Source organism: Mustela nivalis, assembly GCF_964662115.1.
Source record: "Mustela nivalis genome assembly, chromosome: 1".
In the NCBI taxonomy this organism is placed as follows: Eukaryota; Metazoa; Chordata; class Mammalia; order Carnivora; family Mustelidae; genus Mustela; species Mustela nivalis.
Window position 1 is genome coordinate 114,753,791 of NC_139020.1, and position 22,823 is coordinate 114,776,613.

General features: G+C 38.3%; 1 protein-coding gene across 2 annotated transcripts in view; it reads right to left on the minus strand.

Moving 5' to 3' along the window:
* Nucleotides 1-1,834: 1,834 nt before the first annotated feature.
* PAK2 (p21 (RAC1) activated kinase 2) overlaps nt 1,835-22,823 on the minus strand; it is a 94,721-nt gene continuing 73,732 nt past the window's right edge. For both annotated transcript variants that reach the window (XM_082700075.1, XM_082700076.1), the window contains 5 exons: nt 21,756-21,873; nt 19,946-20,045; nt 17,431-17,627; nt 6,184-6,321; nt 1,835-5,732 (listed from right to left, as the gene is read on the minus strand). In XM_082700075.1, coding sequence (XP_082556201.1) covers nt 5,646-5,732; nt 6,184-6,321; nt 17,431-17,627; nt 19,946-20,045; nt 21,756-21,873 — 640 coding nt within the window. In that variant the 3' untranslated portion in view covers nt 1,835-5,645. The remainder of the gene's footprint in view (nt 5,733-6,183; nt 6,322-17,430; nt 17,628-19,945; nt 20,046-21,755; nt 21,874-22,823) is intronic.

The following is a 22,823-nucleotide window of genomic DNA, read 5'->3' on the forward strand; positions in this document are numbered from 1 at the left end:
AATAATAATAATAAAAAGAAACCATAAGAAAACAGTAAGAAAATTAACAATAAGAAAAAAACAGGAAAAGCAAGAAACACTAATGTGATGACAATAAATTACTTAAGTGCACAACACTTAAAGTAAAGCTGACTACTGGGGTGCCTGGATCGCTCAGTCAGCTAAGCCTCTGACTTGGGTTTCAGCTTAGGTCATAATCTCAGGGTGGTTAAGATCAACACCCCTACTCTCTGCCACGGGCTCAGAACACAGCAGTAGTCTGCTTAAGACTCTCTCTTCCTCTCCCTCTGCTGCCCCACCCTATACCACACCTCTCTCTCTAAAATGAATAAATATTAAAAAAGAAATAAAAATAGTTACTTGAATAAAGATTGTTACTTTTTAAAAAATAATCCACACCCAGTGTGGAGCCCAGTGCAGGGCTTGGACACTCTACCCTGAGATCAAGACGTGAGCTGAGATCAAGAGTTGGGCACTCAACCAATTGAGCCACCTAGGCGTCCCCCCCCAAATTGCTACCTCACTTAAATGGGAGACTAGATGGAATGAAATGGGAGAATGGGATGGTGCGACTGTGCCCAAATTCTCAACTGTCATAAGCAATTACTAGATAATCTAAAGTAAATTGTAGAAGTGTCGAGAAATACCTGTTGAGAAATACCTGTTGAAGTATACAATTTTGAAATATGAAGATTAGGGGCGCCTGGGTGGCTCAGTGGGTTAAAGCCTCTGACTTCAGCTCAGGTCATGATCCCAGGGGTCCTGGTCTCCAGCCCCACATCGGGCTCCCTGCTCAGCAGCAAGCCTGCTTCCCCCTCCCTCTCTCTGCCTGCCTCTCTGCCTACTTGTGATCTCTGTCCGTCAAGTAAATAAATAAAATCTTAAAAAAAAAAAAAAAAAAAAGAAGAAATGTGAAGATTAATGCCTCCTAAGAACAGCTCGTTAAAAGTAGAATCCTCTGTGGAGTTGGACTTGGCAGTGGGAAGTTTAAAGCTGGTAACCAGCACTGTTTATTATAATTCCTTTAAGATTATTTGGATTTTTAATCTATGTACTTTGGTTTGTTAAAAACCTAAAATAACTAGGCCTGAAAAGACACTTCCTTCGTTCTCCTTTTTAAAATATCTCCCTAATTAAAAAAATAAAAGCCACAAACTAGAGGGTATTATGCTGAGTGAAATATGTCAATCAGAGAAAAACAATTATCATATGATCTCCCTGGTATGAGGAATTTGAGAGGCAAAGTGGGGAGCTTGGGGGGTAGGGAAGGAAAAAAATGAAACAAGATGGGATCGGGAGGGAGGCAAACCATAAGAGACCCAATCTCACAAAACAAACTGAGGGTTGCCAGGAGAGGGGGTGTAGGGAGAGGTTGGTTGGGTTATTGGGGAGGATATGTGCTATGGTGGGTGCTGTGAAGTGTGCAAACCTGGTGATTCACAGACCTGTACCCCTGGGGCTAATAATACATTACATGTTAATTAAAAAATTTAAAAAAAAAAGAAAAAAAAGATTCTTATTATCTAAATGCATTAGAATTTCAGGCCGAGTTACTGGAGGTATTTAAACAGATCAGAAGTATTTCTGTGGGTCTGACAGCCAAACATTTGTAAGAAACGTATTCTAAACCTGATTTAAAAGAGGGAAGGCTCATGCTACCCATACATTTCTGGAAACTTTTCTAAATTGGAGCTCTGTAATACATTCAAAATAGTGCCGTGTTTAACAAATATTTATTCTTAAAAGTATCAAAATACTTCTTAAAAACCTACTATCTTTATTCTTTTAAACTATTCTATCTGAAGAAAGAACTGAAGTTTAGGAAAGGGGAAAATGAACATTAAAAAAAAAGTTTATTTCTAGCCCTGAAAGAACAAAATTATTGAACAAAGTCATCAAATACAGCAGTTAATGTCAAGGTAACAATTAAATAATTGAACGGGATTAAATTAAAAATAAAAGTCATTATAAAATTTGAAGACAAAACAGAAAAGACAGACTACTTTCACTTAATTGCATTTCTATCTACCAAAATAAGGGGAAAAAAAGGTAACACATTCCTACCAAAGATGTCCAATTCTAAATAGAATTCTTTGCTTTTCTTAATACACAATGAAAATTTGTCTGACAGAATTATACATTTCTTTCTCCCTTTCATTTGGCAACATTCTAGAATGGTGAGTGAAAAGGACTTCAGCTCTCTCAAGGGCAGGCCAGTGCTTGATTCTCCCTTGTAATTCCCACAATAGCTACCACAGTGTCTTTGCCAAAGTGGTCAATAAATGAGTTCATTGACTAAAAACTGTATCTGCGTATTTTTTTCCCTTTCTTACAAACCCACATATACACACCCTGTGGGAAAACTGATTTTAATTGTCTAGCTTACCTACTGTGGAAGCAATGGGAACAAGGAAGACAATCTTCATTCTATATAACGATGAAATTCTACTATAAAAAACCCAAAAGGAGTATGAATCTGGATTTTAACCCTAATTCTACAATGGTTTTTTATTTTTGACATTTCACTGGATATGGATCTCATTATATTTTAAATTTTTAGATTAAAAAGCTGATGTAAATTCTTTAAGTACCCATTTTTTTCTAGCTATACCTACAGCCCAAATAGATCTGAAATTGTTCTGGCTAGAATACAGTATATATAAACAGACATGTATTTATGTGAAGCCTATAAAGAAATACTCATAGGTAGTTTTAAATTGCTTATTAAAGGCACATGTTCATTCAGGACTGGTGGTAACTGGATACACTTTAAGCAGCTTAATATTTATGTGTGGAAGGGAAGAGAATTTATACTATGTGCCAGGCACTCAATACATGAAAAAAGAGTTGTGTTAGCTTTGGTTTCTTACGCTACCACAACTGCTCTACTTTTTTATTAGTCTCAGGTAGGATATAATATTCACTATTTTCATGGTTCCCAGTTTTAACTGTCCCTAAAAGCAGCAAAAGGAACAAGAGGAGAAGGAAACTTTAAGACCACCAGAGAGTTTGAAATACAATAAATAAGTATTACAGTAATATTGTTTTCATAACACAAGAGGAGACTAAGGTAACTTTTAGATTTAAATGGGAATTTTCATTCTAAAGTGATGACAAAAAGGGTGAATACAAAAAGTAGTTATTAAAAAAAACATGAATCTTGATTCAGATGTAATTTTTCTTTCAACAAGATCTGAACATTTTAATTTAAAATTAACTAATAAATCACAATTCCATATTGCCTTTAGGATTATTTTGTTCAAAAATGACACATTTCAGAATTAACCAAAGTATATTTCTATTACAAGTTAGTTTATCCAAGTAAGTAAAGAATAAACCACAGTGTAGCTCCCTTAACCTAGGAATCAGGTTTTAATGACAAAGTCCGTTGCCAGCAATGGACGTGCAGGTAACCCTCAAAGTTGTTGTAAATACAAATCCCAAACTGCTTCTATAAACTGAAAAGACCTTTGTTGAGTCACAGGCATAAAAATGGGGCATTGGCACTGTATTCAACGAACATGGTCTTTATGACATAGGTATGGAAGGGCCTTCTAGAGTTAATCATGACTATCAGTCTTAGCATCTAGTTGGTTTTCTAGTTCATTGGTAGCATCTTCTTTATTGGAATCCATCCAAACAGCTACTGACATAGAATGTTCAAATCAGAAACTCAAGAGGCACTGCAGATTTTCATCAGAAATACACCAGCCTGTTTCTGTAATTTAGTAATAGCTGCAGGTGGCCAAAATAATCCAGAGAAAAATGAAATCCAGAATCAAACTGAAAACAGAAACCATTAAGTGCTCTAGATACAAGTTTCACTATTTTACTCAGTTTTATGAAAACCTTCTTGCATTATCAATAAAAAACAGCCACTGCTATCCTTATATCTTAACACAGATGTGATGAAAATGATAGGAAATAAAACTCTATTCGTTCCCCTAATGTATCCAAAATACCAAAATTATTTTTATTCATGACCGGTACTACTGCAGGATGGCAAATAGGTGTGAAGTTAATGATAAGTGGTAGCGCGGAACAAACCGTCTGAACCAAACCAGATTTTTTTTCTTTTATGCGGCTTGTGGCATGTCAGAAGGGATGACACCGCTTCTACAAGCAGAATAACAAAATATAAGGAGAGAAGAGCGATCAGAAGGGGGGTGGAGAAGAAAGGATACTCTCATAACTAATGCTACAGGTCACAGACCCTCTTCAAATTTTTAAAATAAAAAAAGTATTGCTATCAACAAGCACATTTCATTTTTCTTCTCCAGTTTTTTTACACACTTATTTTTGAAAAAAATCTAAAGTAACTCAACATCTCAAATAATCCACGAATTTATCAAGTACTTAAAGGACTTAAGTTCTCATACATAGTAAAATCTTGGTAATGGGCTGGAAACAATGTTTATAACAAATCTCTACAGTTTACTGGTCAGAAGCTGCATCTCTATGTAACCGTCATTTCTCTTTCATGAATATAATCTTATCTAATTATTTTAGAGCTCACTGAAGTTCTAGCCTCTCACTTTGTTTCTGCTAGCTCCAAGTATTTTTCTCCTTTAAATGGAAAAACATTAACTTTTAAATTCTGAAAATTCAATGATTATTATATTAATTACCAGAGGAGAAGGGGTGGAGTAGGGTGAGAGAGGGTTAATTAAAAAACAAACTAACTAAAATTACAACATATACAGAAACTTATTTCCAAAATGAAGGTAAAAGGACAAAGGGCAAAGTAGCGGTAGCAACCAGTCACAAAGCCCAAGTTGGACAAGAAAGAAAAAATCACTTTGGTTCCTGAAGCCCAATCTGGAGAGGACACAGTCAGAAAGAAACAAAATTGTAAGGATGTATAATGAATGGGATTCTTTTTCTGTCTCAATGATTTAGTTATAAATATAGATTATTAGTCTCTCTATACATGTAACAAATGCCAAACAACTCACTACCAGGAAATTTCTAAAACTGACTCTTTCACATTTGTTAAAAAAGGTAAAAATCACGTATTTTTCTTCCCTTCCTTCAGTTCAAATTATGAACTGAAATACTACATGTAGTAAAAGCTGGCCCTAACTTCTATACATAGCTAAGCGATTCTGAGCTCCTTTGCCAATATAAGGAGCTACATAGTTTTTATTACATCTGCCTTCAATTTAGGCACAAGAAAAATTTCTCAAAGCAACTCAAAGGAGCAAGGCAAGGAAAAAGGCTATGAAGAAGAGAGAAAAGATGACCAGCAGAGGAAACAAATATTCTGAAAAACTCGAATCTGCCATTCAAGTATTGAAAATACTCCCCAAAAGGGACAATGAATGGGATCTATTACGATGAAGTCAGCAAAATAAAATGCAAATCTCAAACACTATAAAATGGCCCTGATGGGCTGTGTGCTGAAAGAAGTTAAGGCTAGTGATTCAGTCTGCAATTCCTTTTGGACCCTATAAAGAAGGGAGTCAATAGAAAGCTGTCGTTCTGTTTTGCAATTTTCTCTTGGCTGTCTTCAGGAAGTAGTAGTTTCCTTTTTCCTCCATGTTATGCAGACCATTTCTTTAAACCCCAAAAGAGTAATCATTTTCATATATTAAAAGATTTCTTTTAGAAAATGGAAGAAAGAACACGAGGCCACGACAATGATGCTAACGGTTACTCTTCATTGCTTCTTTAGCTGCCATGATCAGTGGTGTCAGACTGGACAAGGGCTTGGCCAGTTTCAGGAAGGGATGCTGCCAGAGAAGGGAGGGAAATATTTATCAGTGTCACCAGTTTAGAAGCTAAATATTTCCTTTCAATTAAGCCCCAAGACTATTTTATGGATTATAATTTATTTAACAAATATGTATTTCAGGATGTGTATAAAATCAACATAATCAATACATCACTTTATAGTTGAAAGCAGTCCTTTTAGTTAATTTAGTATTATAAAATCTCACCTAAATGACCCAGATACCCACGCCAGCAAATGACCTTGTCTGAGAAGTGACAATATGCAAAAACTCGTATACTTGATTTCAGTATTATAGCTATTTTATTCTCAACAGATAAAATCCTAAACTACATCAACTGCCACGCTGCTGGTGATAAATTAAGAGTGAAATGTTATTAACCCTATGTAAACTTTGTTGGTTATTCAAAAAAATCAACTTTATCCAAAAACAGTATTACTTCCAAATTCACCTGTAACAGTTCTTTGGCCGAACCCCTTTTCTCCACATCCATTTCCAAACAACGGTTTAAGAAATCCCGAAATATTGGGGAAAGTTTCTCTGGATTCTGAAGTTCTGGAGTTCCATTAGTTGCTATCAGGTACAAGGCCTAAAAATATAAGAGTATCTTTGACATACTTAAGGTAGCACAACAAAGAGACAGCACTTTATAAAGTTTATGGATTTTTCACTTCTTCAATTTTTTAGAGAGATTTTTAAAAATAATCTCTACACTCAATGTGGGGCTCAAACTCACAACCCTGAGATCTAGACTTGTACATTCCACCGACTGCGCCAGCCGGGCACCCCTGGATCTTTTAATTCTTTAAAGAAATTCACCAGAAATAATAAACCGAGGTGTAGTATTATTTCCGCCCATTTGTAGCAGTTCTTTTCCCTTTACTTTTAGATGTTACATTCCCCTAATTTTTTGCAGAAATTAGCTTTATCTTTTGGGGGAGGGGTTATAAATGTAACACATGTTGATAGAAGAACTGTAATACATAAGGGTATAAAGAAAAATAAGCACAATCACACTACTGACATACAGCATCCATTTGCCTTTCTCAAGATTTTATTCCAAGTCACACCAGATTTCAAAACAAGTTTTTATTTGCATTCTAGTTAGTTAACATATAGTGTTAATACTGGCCTCAGGAGTAGAATTTAGTGATTCAGAACTCACAGCTATCCTTTTTTAAAACTAGCTGTATCTTTTTAGTTATACATGACACAGGCAGAACAGGGGACTTTTACGGCAGTGAAAACACTCTCTTATTATAATGGATATATGTTATTCATTATACATTTGACCAAATGTATTCATTATACATTTGACCACAGAACTGTATAATACCCAAGAGTGAACCCTAATGCAATCTGCAGACTCTGAGTGATAATGATGTGCCAGCGTAGGTTCTCCAAATGTAAGAAATGTACCTGCTGGTGAGGAATGTTGAGAATGGGAGAGGCTCCTTACATTAATATGGTACACTGGTCACAAGTGATGAACCACTACTGATACACTTTTATTTTTATGCTATCTTTATTTATTTATTTTGAGAGACAGAGCGAGTTAGCAGGGGGAGGGATAGAGGAGAGAGAATCCCAAGCAGATTCCTCACGGAGCTGGGAGCCAGACATGGGGCTTGATCCCACAACCTGAGCAGGAACCAAGAGTCAGTTGCTCAACTGACTGAGCCACCCCAGGTGGCTTATTTTTAAACCTTTATTTTTAAACTTTTATTTTTAAACCTTTTTCTCTGTTTTAAGTTTTTTTTTTTTTTTAAAGATTTTATTTATTTATTTGACACAGAGAGATTACAAGTAGGCAGAGAGGCAGGCAGAGAGAGAGAGGAGGAAGCAGGCTCGCTGCTGAGCAGAGAGCCCGATGCGGGACTCAATCCCAGGACCCTGAGATCACGACCCGAGCCAAGGCAGCAGCCTAACCCACTGAGCCACCCAGGAGCCCTCTGTTTTAAGTTCTTATTTAAACTCTAGTTAGTTAAAATACCATGGGAATATTGGTTTTAGAAATAGAACTTACTGGTTCATCACTTTCATATAACTCCCAATAATTCATCCCAAGTGTCCTCCTTAATACCCACCACCCATTTAACCCATTCCCCTACTCATCCACCTCCCCTCCAGCAACCTTCAGTTTGTTCTGCACAGTTAAGGATCTCTGGTACATCTTCATTAAATAAGTCTCTGGTTTACACTGGGGTTCACACTTTGTGCTGTATAGTCCCATGGATTTTGACTAATGCATACTGTCATGTTTCTGACATTATAATATCATATAGTACAATTTCACTGTCCTAAAAATCCCTTAAGCTCCACCCATTCATCTTCCCCACCCCACCCCCACAAATACCTGGTAACCACTGAATTTTTTTTCCCTCCAAAGACACATATGTACTTATTTTAGAGAAGAGAGAGCATGAGCAGGAGGGGCAGAGGGAGAGGGAATCTGAAGCAGACTCCATGCTCAGTGTGGAGCCCAACGCTGGGCTTGATCTCATGATCATGAGATCATGACCTGGGCCAAAACCAAGAGTCAAAGGCTTAACTGACTGTGCCACCCAGGTACCCCCCTCCCACTTTTTTTTTTGTTTTTAAAGATTTATTTATTTTAGAGAGTACGACTGATTTTTTAGTCTCTATAGCTGAAATCATACAGTATGTAGCTGCGTTAGGCTCGATTTGTTCACTAAGCAATATGCATTTTAGGTTCTTCCATGTCTTTTTGCAGTTTTTGTTTATCTTTTTAATGTCATGGAATAACATTGTACCGTATGGATGTACCACAGTCTATTTATACACTCACCCTTTTTAAATAAAGCATATGTATTTCACATCTTGGCTGGCTGCTTCTCATTTGTGGCAATTATGAATAAAGATGCTATAAACATTTGTGAGAGGGTTTTTGTATGAACATCAATTTCCAATTCATTTAGGTAAGTAATAAGGAGCACAACTGTGAACTGCATGTTAGGAGCATCTTTAGTTTTATGAGAAACTGCCAAAATGTCTTCTGAAGTGGCTGTACCATATTCCATCTCCACTGGCTAGGAATGCGAGTTGCTACTGCTCTGCATTCTAACCAGCATTTGGTACTGCCATTAAAAATTTTTAGGCTTGGGGAGCCTGGGTGGCTGTTAGTTAAGCAACTGCCTTCAGCTCAGGTCATGATCCTGGAGTCGTGGGATCGACTCCCACATCAGGCTCTCTGCTCCGCGGGGAGTCTGATTTCCCCTCTGACCTGTCCCCCCTCATGCTCTTTCATAAATAAAATCTTAAAAAAAAAAGTTCAGGCCATTCTAATAGGTGTGTATCTTACTGTTTTTTAAATTTTGCAATTCCCTAACTGCATGATGTTGAGCATCTTATTATATGCTTACTTGCCATCTGTATCTTCTTTTTTTCTTTTAATATTTATTTAAGTAATCTCCATGCCCAACATGGAGCCTGAACTCATGACCCCGGGATTAAGAGTCGTCCTCTTGCTCTACCGACTGAGCCAACCAGGAACCCCATCTGCGTTATCTTCTTTAACTGTTTGTTGAGATTTTTTATCCATTCTTACATTAGGTTATCTTCTCACTGTTGAAGTTTGAAGAGCTCTTTATATATTTTGGACAGCATCTGATTATCAGATGGGTGTTTTGCAAATATTTTCTCCCAGTCTGTGACTTGTCTTTCCATTCTCTTAATAGTGTCTTTCTCAGAAAGGAGATACCCATTTTCTTTTTTTAAAATTTTATTTATTTAAGTAATCTCTATACCTGACATGGGGCTTGAACTCACGACCCCAAGATCAACAGTAGCACACTCCTCCAACTGAGCTAGCCAGGATGATTCCAATTTTAATGAAGTCCAATTTATCAATTTATTCTCTCATGGATGGATCATGCTTTTTGATCTAAAAACACTGCCAAACCCAAGGTCGCCTGTATTTTCTCCTGAATTATTTCACTTTTCTGCAGTATAACCAAAATGCCATCAAAAAAGGGATACTGACGCTCAAACCATCAGGATATGGGTGTGCCCATTTCCTCGCTATCTGCACTCTAATGCCCATCTGGCACTGCACACTCCCCTTTCTGCCTTCATTTTTTCCATACCATTACCCTGCCCCTCCTCTAAACTACCCTTCCTCTAAGTCCTACCTCATCTACTAAGGCCTGGGTCTCCCCTGAAGGACTGCCTCATCCATAGTGGTCTCTAGGGGTCACCGTTCCCTCCCAGACTTTGCGCCACTGCACCTAGAGAAGGAGGGTCCTTGTGGCTTCTTATTGCCTCTCTGAGATACCTACCCTGTCCTGCAGAACTCCCAGGCTTGCAGACTCATCTCCACCACAACTACCAACACTGTTGTCATCGCCTCTAACAGTACTCATAACTCCCAGGGATTTCAACAGCTTGAGAGGCTGCTGAGAGTTCCTTCCCCTCATCTTCTCCCATGCTCTTGTCCTTTGGTTTCCCTCAGCCACACAAGCCTACGGTCACAGCCTGTGTGCCTCACCATCAGTACTCATGACCACAAGCCTGAATATGCAGCTGCTCTTTACCTCCTACTTATTTCACTCTGGGCGCCCCCAACACCAGCAATCCCTTTGACTCTGCTAAACATAAATCCCACTGATCTTCCAGTGTTCATCATAATCGCCTCTGATCCTCTTGTACTTCACAGCATTCACTTTGCTAAACATTAAAACTGCTTTTCCCTTGCCTGTACCTGTGCAGCTAAGGACAGTGGAAGAGAAAGATACATTCCTGATGACTGGCATCTTTCACCTCGTCATTAACAGTCCCATAGGACGTCCAGCATTCCTACTATGTATTTCCCCATTTCACTCACTACCCCACTCTCTGCTCTGTTTCAGGACACTCATGTCTCCTTAGCTCCTCTTGGCTGCGACAGTTTCTTCAACTTTCCTTTGCTTTTGATGACCGTGACAGTGTGGAATACTGGGTCAGTTTTTATACTGTAGAATGCCCGATACTGGAATTTTATGTTTTCCTTGTGATTACAGACTCTGAATATGGGCTTTGGGAAGGAAGATCACAGTTAAAGAGTGCCATATCAAAAGTACATCATATCAAAAGTACATACTACCATATCAAAAGTGCATCATATCAAAAGTACATACTACCAAATTAATTTATAACTGTACGCTGACCTTATCTGAGGTCTGTGCTTGTCAGGTTTTTCTTCTAAGTTACTCTTTTCTCCACTTTTAATACTCTGCTCTTCAGAAGAAAATCACTATGTGCTGTCTATACTTAAGGAGTGGGGAGTTATGCTCTATCTGCCTTGAGGGGGAACAACCACATAAATTATTTGGAGTTCTCATGAGATTTGTCCCTTCTGCCTCACTTATTTATATCAGCACAGACACATAAACATTATACTGCGGGTTACTATCCCTTACTATTTTATTTTGTGGTTCAAACTGCTACATCTTTGGCCACCAGAGCGCTTTCAGATGGCCCTTGCCCCTTTCATGAATTTCTAAGTGTGAGCTCTTCTCTTTAATTCAGTATGACTTATGATCCTATTTTATCTCCTTAGCTGAATTTTACCAGGTGTAATTCATTCTTTTTTTTTTTAAGATTTTATTTATTTATTTGACAGAGAGAGATCACAAGTAGGCAAGAGGCAGGCAGAGAGAGAGAGGAGGAAGCAAGCTCCCTGCTGAGCAGAGAGCCCGATGCAGGACTCGATCCCAGGACCCTGAGATCATGACCTGAGCCGAAGGCAGCGGCTTAACCCACTGAGCCACCCAGGCGCCCTGTAATTCATTCTTTATTTTAGGGCTTGCTGAAGAGGTGAGAGCATGTGTCTTTCCATTTTCACAACCATCTCATTATTACACCACTTCCCACAGACTGCATCAATCTTACGGTTCTCCCCCTCAGCTTTATGCTTTTGTCATTTTACTTTTATTTATGTTCTTTTCCTCCCCCTCCATTATTACTTTCATGTAAAGTTTTTTTTTCATGTAAGGTTTTACCTTTTAAAGATATTTACAGAAGGAAAAAAATCATATATTTACTCACAGTTCTTATTTTTAGCACTCTTTGATTCTTTTTATAGAGCACTATTACCATTTTCTTTCTGTTTGAAATACTTCCTTTAGTATTTCTTCTATTGTAGATCTGCTGGTAATAAATGCTTTCAATGTCTGTCTAGAAAAATCTTTATTTCACCTCAGTTTTTAAAAAGATACTGGCTGGCTGCAGAAGTCTTGATTTCCCCCCCAAACTTGGCTACACATGTATTAGAACACACCTGAAGCTGTCTCACTATTGCTATTTTTCATCTTTCTAAAAATTTCATTTCTGCCCTATTCGCTCCAAACGCCACTACCCTTAACATATGGAATGCAGTTACAAAAACTGCTTTAATGACTTTGTGTGCTCTTCTCTCTGTCAGTTCTGGTCTGCTGCAATGGGTTTTCTCATCATGGGTTGTACTTTCCTACTCTTCTGTCTGCCTGATAAACTCTGGATATTTATGTGCTTGTTGGCTGCTGGGTATTTCCATATTCCTGTAAGTATTCTTGAGTTTTGTTCTGCAACACAAGTTACCTGGGATCTCTTCAGGTCTTGTTTTTCAGATGGGTTAGCTTGACTATAGCAGCAGGTAGTCTAGGGGTAATTATTTCCCACCAGTGAAGCAAGACTCTCTTGAGTCTTCTATTCAATATCCTGTGCATTATAAGGTTTTCCACTGTGGCTGACAGAAGCAGGCACTATTCCCAGCCTCTGTGTGAGCACCAAGCACTGTTTTCTTCAATCTTATATGGGTATACCCCTGACCTTGGGTAGATTCTTCACAGAGATGCACCAGTGTCTGCTGAATGCTCAAGGGGACTCCACAGATTCCGGAATCTTCTATGAGACGTTCTCTTCTCCTGCTCTCGGTCTTGTAAACTCTAGCCAACTTGGTCTCTTCAGACTTTAAACTCCTTCTCCTTAATTCAAGGAGGCCATGTGTCCCACCTGGGTTCTTCCTCCCTGCACAGGGCTTAAAACCCTCTCAATACATTAAGCTGGACCAATCACAGTGCTCACCTCAAGCCTTTCCCACCTTTGGAGATCACTTTCTTCACAGATGTCCAGTGTCTTGCAAACCATTGTTTCACATATGCTAATTTTTGCTGTTTTACTTTAGGCAAGCGTGGTGAATCTGATACCTGTTACTCTATCTTGACAGGAAGAATTTCCTGCTTGCTAAGCTTTCAATAATTACATTCACACACTGCCAACTTGAATGACCATTTTACTCCTCAACTTACTTGATTGGCTGTGGTTACTGACAAGCTGATATCTCCCTTGCTTTTTGCATGGAGAATCAAGAGCATGTATTTATTTGGTTTTGTGTACCTCTTCAGCCATTCCTCCTCATTCTCCTCTGCTGGTCTGCTACATCAAGTGTTAACTATGGATCAAATGCTTCAGGATGCAAGCTGAATCTTTTCTACTGTCTGTCTATGCCTACTTGGCCTGATGATCTTATAACTTTAATATTCAATATAACTTCAATTTCTGTAGCTAACAAGTCTCAATTTTACACCTCGGGCCTGATCCTAGATGGCCATACCCAACAGCCTATTCAAGATATTCAAGTGGGACGCCTGGGTGGCTCAGTTGGTTAAGCAGCTGCCTTCGGCTCAGGTCATGATCCCAGTGTTCTGGGATCGAGTCCCACATCGGGCTCCTTGCTCGGCGGGGAGCCTGCTTCTCCCTCTGCCTCTGCCTGCCATTCTGTCTGCCTGTGCTCGCTCTCCCCCCCCCCCTCTAATAAATAAATAAAATCTTTAAAAAAAAAAAAGATATTCACCTGGATGTCTCTTCCCCCAAATTTATTTATTTATTTTGAGAGAGAGGGCGAGCACTTGAGCCATGTGTGCAACAGGGGAGGGAGAGGTAGAGGAAATCTGAAGCAGACTCCATACTGAGGCTGGGCCGTTGCAGGGCTAGATGTCACAATCCTGAGGATCATGACCTGTGCCAAAACCAAGAGTTGAATGCTTAACTGACTGAATCACCCAGGCAGCCCCTCATTTGGACGTCTTAGTAGGCACTACAAACTTGACATGTCTAAAACATGCTAAAATGTTACCTCCTGATGTCCCACCTGCCACCCCCACACACCACTCTACTTGCAGCCTTCCCCAATTCAGTTAAGGTGAACTTGAATTTCATCATTCCAGTTGCTTAGGCCAAACTCTTAGAGTCATCTCTCTCTCTCTCCCAGATAGGCTCTCCTTTTAAAATATATCTGTAATCCAACTACTTCTACTACTTCCCACCTCTACTGATACGATTCTGGTCTAAGGTACCATTATGTCTTGTCTTCTAACTGGTTTTCCTAGATCTATCTCTGCCTCACTTGAAAATCTTTTCTCAACAGAGTAGCCAGAGTGATCCTATTAAAATACAAGTAAGACCATTTAACATCTCTGCTCCAAACTCTCCAGTTGTTTGCCTGTCTTACCTATGTAGAAGCCAGAATTCTTATAAAGTCCTGAAAAGGCACTACATAGTCTGGTATCATTTCTTCACTGATCTACCTTTTTCCTCCTGCTGTATGCTCCCTGCACACTAGCTACGGTGGAAATCCTCAATGCTCTCTGAATATACCAAAAATGCCTCTGCTTCAGGGCCTTTTAGGTGCTGTTCTTTCTGACTGGAATGTTCTTCCCTTTGGTAACTTGGTATAACTCTCTTATCTTATATCTTCTAATGTCACCCCAGTGAAGCCCTCTCCAAGCACTCTTGTGAAACCAAACATTCTCTTGACTCCCTCCCTACCAGTCCCAGCACTTAGTCTCTATCACTTAATATATTACATATTATTCTTATTTTTTCTTTCTACTTTCTATGAGGGCAAGATTTTTAAAAAAGATTTTATTCATCTGAGAGACAGAGAGCGCACAAGCAGGGCGAGGGGCAGAGGGACAAGCAGACTCCCCACTAAGTGTGGAGCCACACATGGGACTCTACCCCAGGACCCTGAAATCACAAGCTGAGTGGAAGACAATTAATCCACTGAGCCACACAGGAAATGGTGAGGGCAGGAATTTTTGTCAGTAGAAAGCACTTTGTATGGTATCTACCACAAAGCAGATATTTGAATCAATACTTGTTAAATGAATGAAATGAGAGGGTTTTAAAAATTGTCCCAAAAGTGTTCTAAAGCTAATCACCTCTATAGAAGTACTTAATTTCTCACCTGAACTTTTTTTTTTTTGCAAGGAGATGAAACACATTCAGGAAAAAGAGCATCAAAATCCAATGCCACCCAGAAAGGACCTCTCCTACACATACCAATTACTTGGCCTCTGGAGCCCACTTTATAGTAAATCCAACTTAGTTGGAAAAAAATTAGGAAAAAGAGAGTCTGACAGTAAGCCTATAGTCATACATGGTAGTTTAAGAACTTTTAAAAATAACTGCTTCATTAAGGGGTAAACCACGTACTACAAAAATCGCCCTTGTAAAGTGTGTAATTCAGTGTTCTTAGTGTATTCGTAAAGTTGTACAACCATGACAACTAATTCCAGAACATTTTTATCCCTCTAAAAAGAATACCCACGTGTATTGTAGTTATTCCTTCTTCCCTCTTCTCCTCAGTTCCTAGAAACCATTAATCTCCTATCTTTATGGATCTGCCTATTCTATTTATTTATATATATAGATAAATAAATATATCTACTCAGAGATTTCATATGTTGTTGATCCTCATTACTTGCAGATTCCTTATATGTAAACTCACCTACTCATGCTAAAATTTGTTTAACCCCCCCAAACCAATACTCTCAGTGCTTCTGTGGTCATTTATGGATATGCGCCAAGAGGCAAAAAAGCATGGCGCTGATGTGCCATCTGGTGTCCTAAGTGCAAGGCTGTGATGCACCTTGTGGAGAAAACACATTTGGAAAGCTTCATTCAGGTGTGAGTTATACGTATACCAGCTGTGACTTCAACATTACTCAATCAACAATATGTATGAAAATGGCTTTAAGAAGAAACACACATCAAGCAAGGTTATGGACTGATCAGTTGACAAAAATGTGACTATAAGCTGGGGCGCCTGGGTGGCTCAGTTGGTTGAGCGCCAACTCTTGATTTCGGCTCAGGTCGTGATCTGAGGGTCATGGGACTGAACCTTGAGTTGGCTCCGCACTCAGCGGGGAGTTTGCTTGGGCTTCTCTCCCTCTGCTCCTCCCCGACACTCACATACTCAGTCTCTCTCTCAAATAAAGTAAGTAAATGAAATCTTAAAAAACAAATGTGACCACAGGCTTGCAGGAACCCAACCCTGTATTTCCCCTAGCAGCAATAGTTCAGCATTTAATTGGTTAATTCAGTTATCTGTGTCTTTGCAAAACCTAATTACCATGAATGACAAAAACTGACTGCAAATGGAGTCACATGTAAGTGATCTTTTGTGTAGGACTTCTTGCATTTAACATAATGCTTTCAGGTTTAATGTTGTCTGTATCTGTCCTTCATTACTTTCACTATGACTAAATAATATCCCATTGCATCGATATACCACTTTTTTTGATGTACCACTTTTACTCACTCATTCATCAGGTGATGGACATCTGGATTGTTTCTACCTTTTAACTATTATGAATAATGCTGTTTCGAACATTTGTGTACAAGTTTTTGTGTGGATGTATGCTTTTAATTCTCTTGGGTATATATCTAGCAGTGAAATAACTAGGTTATATGGTAACTCACTGTTAACTTTTGAAGGAATTGTCCAATTGTTTTTCAAGTGCTGCATGTACCATATTACATTTCCACTAGCAATGTATGAGGGTTCCAATTTCTTCACATTTTTCACTAACACTTATTGTCCTTTTTTTTTTTAAGATTTTATTTATTTATTTGACAGATGGAGATCACACGCAGGCAGAGAAGCAGGCAGAGAGAGAGGTGGAAGCAGGCTCCCTGATGAGCAGAGAGCCCAATGTGGGGCTCGAGCCCAGGACCCTGAGATCATGACCTGAGCCGAAGGCAGCGGCTTAACCCACTGAGCCACCCAGGTGCCCCTATTGTCCATCTTTTTGATTACAGTCATTTTTATAGGTGTGGTATAGTATCCTTTTGGGGTCTGATTTGCATTTCTTTAGTAACTAATGATATTGAGCCATATATGGTCATTTAAAAGTAGAAGTAGAAGGAAACAGACAGACAGAAAGAAGAATCAATGAACTCCTCAACTCTCCACCTCCGCTGCTGAAACGCCTAATTGTTTCAAGTCTACCAACCCCATCTATAACTCAGGACCCTTGCTCTTTTGTTTGACTGTGAGCTTTAACATTGCCATCTACACAGATTTCTTATAGATATGACCTTGTTCTCCTCTCCTGTGTACCTGGCAGTACAGGGGCCAAGGTTCAAAGCTGACTATCTGAAGAGTACATCTAGAGATCCTTTGTGGAAAAGTAAACAAAGTCTTACTTAAGTGCAAAATTTAATACCATACAGTTTACTAAAAATCTACAAACTCTTTACCTAACACATTCAACTCAATAATCCAGAAGAAGCAAATATTTTTAGATGCAGAGACTAGGTTATATCGACTTTTATCCTGAATTTTTGCCTAGTGGCTGGTGCAATCAGATTATAAATAAATGTTCTGAAGAAATGCGTTTTTCTAAAAATAAGGCTGGTGTTTAATTGCTCTTACCCTCAAGGGATTTTCATTGAGGTATGGAGGCTCTCCTTCTACCATCTCAATAGCCATGATACCCAGAGACCATATGTCCACTTTAGGGCCATAAGCTTTCCGTGTAACCACCTCTGGTGCCATCCAGTATGGCGTTCCCACCATGGTACTTCTCTTGCTCTGCTCAGGGGTGATCTGGGCGCAGAACCCAAAGTCGGCTATAAAACAAAACAAAACAAATCTATAGTTAATGGTGCCCATGGATACTTTTATCTAAGAGCTCATGATAGATGACTTAATTAATTACATTTGACTATCCAGCCTCTTCTTTTTAAAAACTGTATTCAAAAAGTAAACCAAGGGCACCTGGCTACTGAAGTGTCCATAGAGCATGTGACTCTTGTTCTCAGGGTTGTGTTAAAGCCCCACGCTGTGTATAGTGCTTACTTAAAAAAAAAAAAAAAAAAAAAAAAAAGTAAGCCAGAATGGGTTTCCAAGGTACAATGTAGAATGCAGAATGGCTTTACAAGTATCTTGATGATGTTATATATTCTCACTTTGCTTACTTTTATTTCCCACAAGCAAAGGCCAAATGATCAGGTGGTCTTTTATTCTAAAGAATTATCCCAAAAATTTTAATAAAGTTGAAAAAGGAAAGTTACCAAAAGTGAGCATCAAAACTAAAATTCTACAAATCAGGTAAAAAGGTCAGGAAATGGGAACTATTTTTGAAGAAAACAAACAGAAGCCAGAATTACTAAGTATCTGACCTAGCAAACAGCCTAGAAAAAGAACAGCTTTAACTGCAACTGTACCTAAAAAGGTCCTCACCAGCTTACTCTACTCATTTTGCAATAGGCACAGAAAGCCTAGGTTAGCAATGAGTGTTAGATTTAGTGGGATGAGAATCTAGAATTGTTTTCCTCCCTTCTACAGACCCATTCTATTTCAAACTCAACTACTACTAACATTTAAGTTTATAAGCTTTGGACTTTTTGTTATGAATTTACACAGGTACAAACATCACCTGTGAACTGAATAGTTTATTCGACCTAGTTAGGACACTCTGTTAAACTGCTTTTTAAAAAAAAGTAAACTCTACCCCCAACATGGGGCTTGAACTCACCACTCTGAGATGAAAAGTCACATGCTCTACCAACTAAGTCAGCCAAGTGCTCCAGTAAATTGTTTTTTAAAATTTATTTTTAGAGATTTTTCCATAGTTGTAAACGTTGATCTACCTCATTACTATAACCACACAGTATTACAAAATAACAAAATTATAATTTACCATACTGCTAGACATTTAAGGTACTTTTTGTTGTTCTTTACAACGTTACAGAGAACAACTTTGTATTTACTGTTGTGCATATGTTCAATAATTTTATCCAAGAGAATACTAAGTGAGCAATTGTTCAGTTAAATCATATTTATAGTTAAAATTGGGTACTTGTAACAAACCAGGTACTGTTCCAAGTATCTTATAGGAAATCAACACACCTAATCCTCATGATAACACTGAGATAGGTACATTTATTAACATTATTCTCATTTTACATACTGGGAAACTAAGGCATACATATTTTTAGGTAAATTATCCAAGATCATTCATCTAGTATGTGGAAGAGCCAGGATAAATCTATCCAAAAAAGTCTAAGTCACCTTACATGTGTATCCACCAAAAAAGTATGAGAATGTCCATTTCTATTTTGCCTGCTGATTAAGATTAGTAATCATATTTTTTGACCATCTGGTAGAACCCCTTTCCTGTGGTTGAACAATACCCAGAAGAAATATCTTAAAAAAAGAGATATTGAAAAAGGAGTCAAACACTCCAACAGAACAGAAGGAAAAAATTTTGATCTGCTGATCCAAGAAATGCCTTGAATTTTGCATAGTTGGAGGAACCACAACAGAAGTTCTTCTTGAATCCTCCAGGTGGCAGTGGTTGAAACTGACAGATTACAGCCAGCAGAGGAAGTCCAGGACTTCCCCCCCCATGATTGTATCAAGTCTGATACAGAAGATAATTAGGAACAGAGGTTTTGTTTCTAGTCATCTCTCAGGTCAGGGTCATAAAGCCCTCCCCCAAATGGGCCATGTTCTACCAAATCCTAAGAAAGCTGAACAGTACAATGAGAAAGATTTACCCTAATAACAGACAAATTCAAGCTTATCTTTAGAAGACAGTACCAACATGAGGACAATCCCAGGCACTGTTCCTCAGTGCTTTACATTTTTAGTTCTCAGAGTAACTGAGACAGTAACTATATTATATATCTGAGACAGTAACTATTATTTTCCTTACCATCTGAGAACATAAATACAGAGATTAAATAACTCACCCCAAATTATTCAGCAAGTAGTAGCTGATCTGCTATTTAAACCCAAGCTGTCCAGCTCAGAGTCCACATTCTTTACGATTTTCTCCCTCCTCTTCCATATATTAAGTCACAAAAATATTAATAGGTTTCTTTTTACTTAAACAAAAGGCAGAACTATAGTAATAAATGTTACTTAATCATTTGCTACTTACTAAGTTTAACGGATCCTTCCATCCCCAAAAGCACATTGTCACTTTTGATGTCTCTGTGGATTACTTGATTAGCATGTAAAAACTCCAATGCCTGTAAACACTAACCAAGAAAAACACCTATCAATGAAACAGTCCCTGAAAAGTCTAAAGGAAGTGAGTCAGTACTTATGGCCTAAAGCATTGCTTCAGAATTCTAATCGAGCCCCTGAAAAGTAGGTAAGAACCTGGGAGGTCCAGTTCTATCCAGCTGTTCACTGATGTGATGTTAGGATATTTTTTTCATTTCTTTTAGAGCAGATTTTACATAAAGTGATTTCGACAACTTAGACACCACTGATGAAAGAGTAAGTTTCCTCTTATGCCATGTTTCAGAAAGCACAGTCAGAAGTAAGGAAAAACTCTGCCCCCTTCCTTAAAATTCAAGAACAAGATTAGAGTTTTAAGATCTGCTTGCCCCTGTTTTTGAATATTAACTGAATATAAAATGCAAGCTTGGAAAAAGTTGTATTTTTATTTCTTACCCCCAATAGAAGAGAAAAACAAAATAAAGATTGTACTTTATGAGTAACAACTAAAAATCTCATTTAAGATATTCTACTATCCATTCAAGTAAAGACAGATAAACTGTACTACATTTACCAAGCATTTTTTTTTAAAGATTTTTTTTTATTTATTTGACAGAGAGATCACAAGTAGGCAGAGAGGCAAGCAGAGAGAGAGGAGGAAGCAGGCTCTCTGCTGAGCACAGAGCCCCATGTGGGGTTTGATCCCAGGACCCTGAGACCAGGACCTGAGCCACCCAGGTACCCCTCAAGCATTTTTTTTTTTTTAAGATTTTATTTATTTGTCAGAGAGAGAGAGAGAGAGAGAGAGAGAGCGCACAAGCAGGGGGAGCAGAAGAGAGAGAGAAGCAGGGACTTCTCAGTGTGGGAGTTGATCCCAGGAACCTGAGAACATGACCTGAGCCAAAGGAAGATGTTTAACCAGCTGAGCCACCCAGGCTCAGTTCTGCATATACAAAGCATTTAAACAGATTCTTGAGAACAAATCCTCCCCAAAACACTTGTACAACAGAAACAAATTTGTCACAATTCGAGGAACTCCTAAAATAATTTTTAAAACAATTATAAAAAGAAATTATTAGAAAAACAAATGAAGTATGGATATATTCTTAAGTTTTTGTCAGCTTTTAAGTGACCACTCTTTGTTAGAGCTATGTTACTAAAATATCATATTCATAACTGTTCAAGAGTTCTTATTTCCTCCCCTCCTGAAACAACCAAATGGTCTACCCCTTTGATGGAGCATAATTAACTCAGAAATAAAAATTTTTAGTTTTAGTTTCGACTTAGGCAATTTGGCAGAATTCTACTGGCTTAAGCAATGGTATGTCTAAAAATTAAATAGTGAATATCAAGAAACACCTAGCTTTTCACCTCTGAGGAGATTAATAAAGCCAGAAGCAGACTTAATACTTAAGGTGAGCATGTGTCCTGCTTTGTGAGAGACAGTCCTTGTTTCCACTGTTGAGCGGCCTTTCCTTTCACTCTTAAAAGTACTCTGTTGGGATAAGTTCTAATGAAGAACTCCCTGAAATATACCTGTGAGCTGGGCTCTTCAAAAATCCATACTTTATTCCAGAATTAGCGTGCACAGGAAGGATTAAATGGTATGGAGACAACCTGCACAGAGTATGTAGAGAAAGTATTGCACATAGTAAAAATCACCTGTGCGAAAACTCTCCTCCTTGTTTTTTTTTAACCTCCTAAGTACGCATGGCTGTAACTTACCGGAAAGGGAGCACACTTACCTCTCTGCAGACAGCGGCGATCTGTGCTTCATCCATGCAGGTCTCTGTCACAACATCAGTAAGCGATCCCCCAGCAAGGTACTCCATTACCACAAACAATTCATCTCCCATCAGGTAACTAAAAAACAAGGAAAAACACACAAAATACATGCGCGTTTTTACTTTCACACCACTCTGCGCTGAAGAATTTAAATGTCAGACTCCCTAATCAGGAAGCTAGAAAGCTGGAAGCTGTGAGGGCCAGAAAGAAAACCCGCCAGCTGCAACCCCACAGTTGAGGAAAGTAAATGACAGGCACTAGGACTTTTCTGAGTGATTTCAGAGCTAGCCTACAATTGTAACTTGATCGTTTCAATTAATGTAACACTGTAAGGTAGGAATCATTTGTTCTGTTTTACAGATGAAGAGATGGAGGCTTGAAGAAGTTACTCATCCAGGTTCACATAGCTAGTAAGTGACAGAACCAGAATCAGAAGCCAAGTGTAATGGATTCCAAAGCTATGGCTTATCTTACCTACCCTGCAATACCCACTTGACATAGTACTTTCAAAAGCAGGGCAACAGACCTAGAAAATTGATTTTTATGAACATGGCCTCCATTACTAGGGCTAAAATCTAAAAATGTATTATCTTTTTCCTATTCTAAATACATTTAAATGTGGAAATAAGAAAATCACCTATAATCTTCTATCTCCACCACAATCACTATTTTAATTTTCATTTATTTTTCAATTCTTTCATTTGCATATATGTAACTGCTTAACAATCCCCATATAATCGTAGAATATAATTTTCTATCCTGCTCTTTGTTCTATTATTTAACATCCATTCTTAAATGAGGTTTTGACAAACTATTTGCCCATGAAAGACAGGATCTAAAATAGAAACATGATCTGAAAGTTTAAAAACCATGTGGCCAGGCACTGCTGTCAGTCAACACATGAATCATAGCTCATTTCCTTAATGTTTCTGTTTCTGATCATTTGTAATTAATATAAGCACCAGCAGTAATGTCTTTCATTTAACTGCTCTCCCTTACTTGCCAGGTGATATACATGTAGAAAAAAG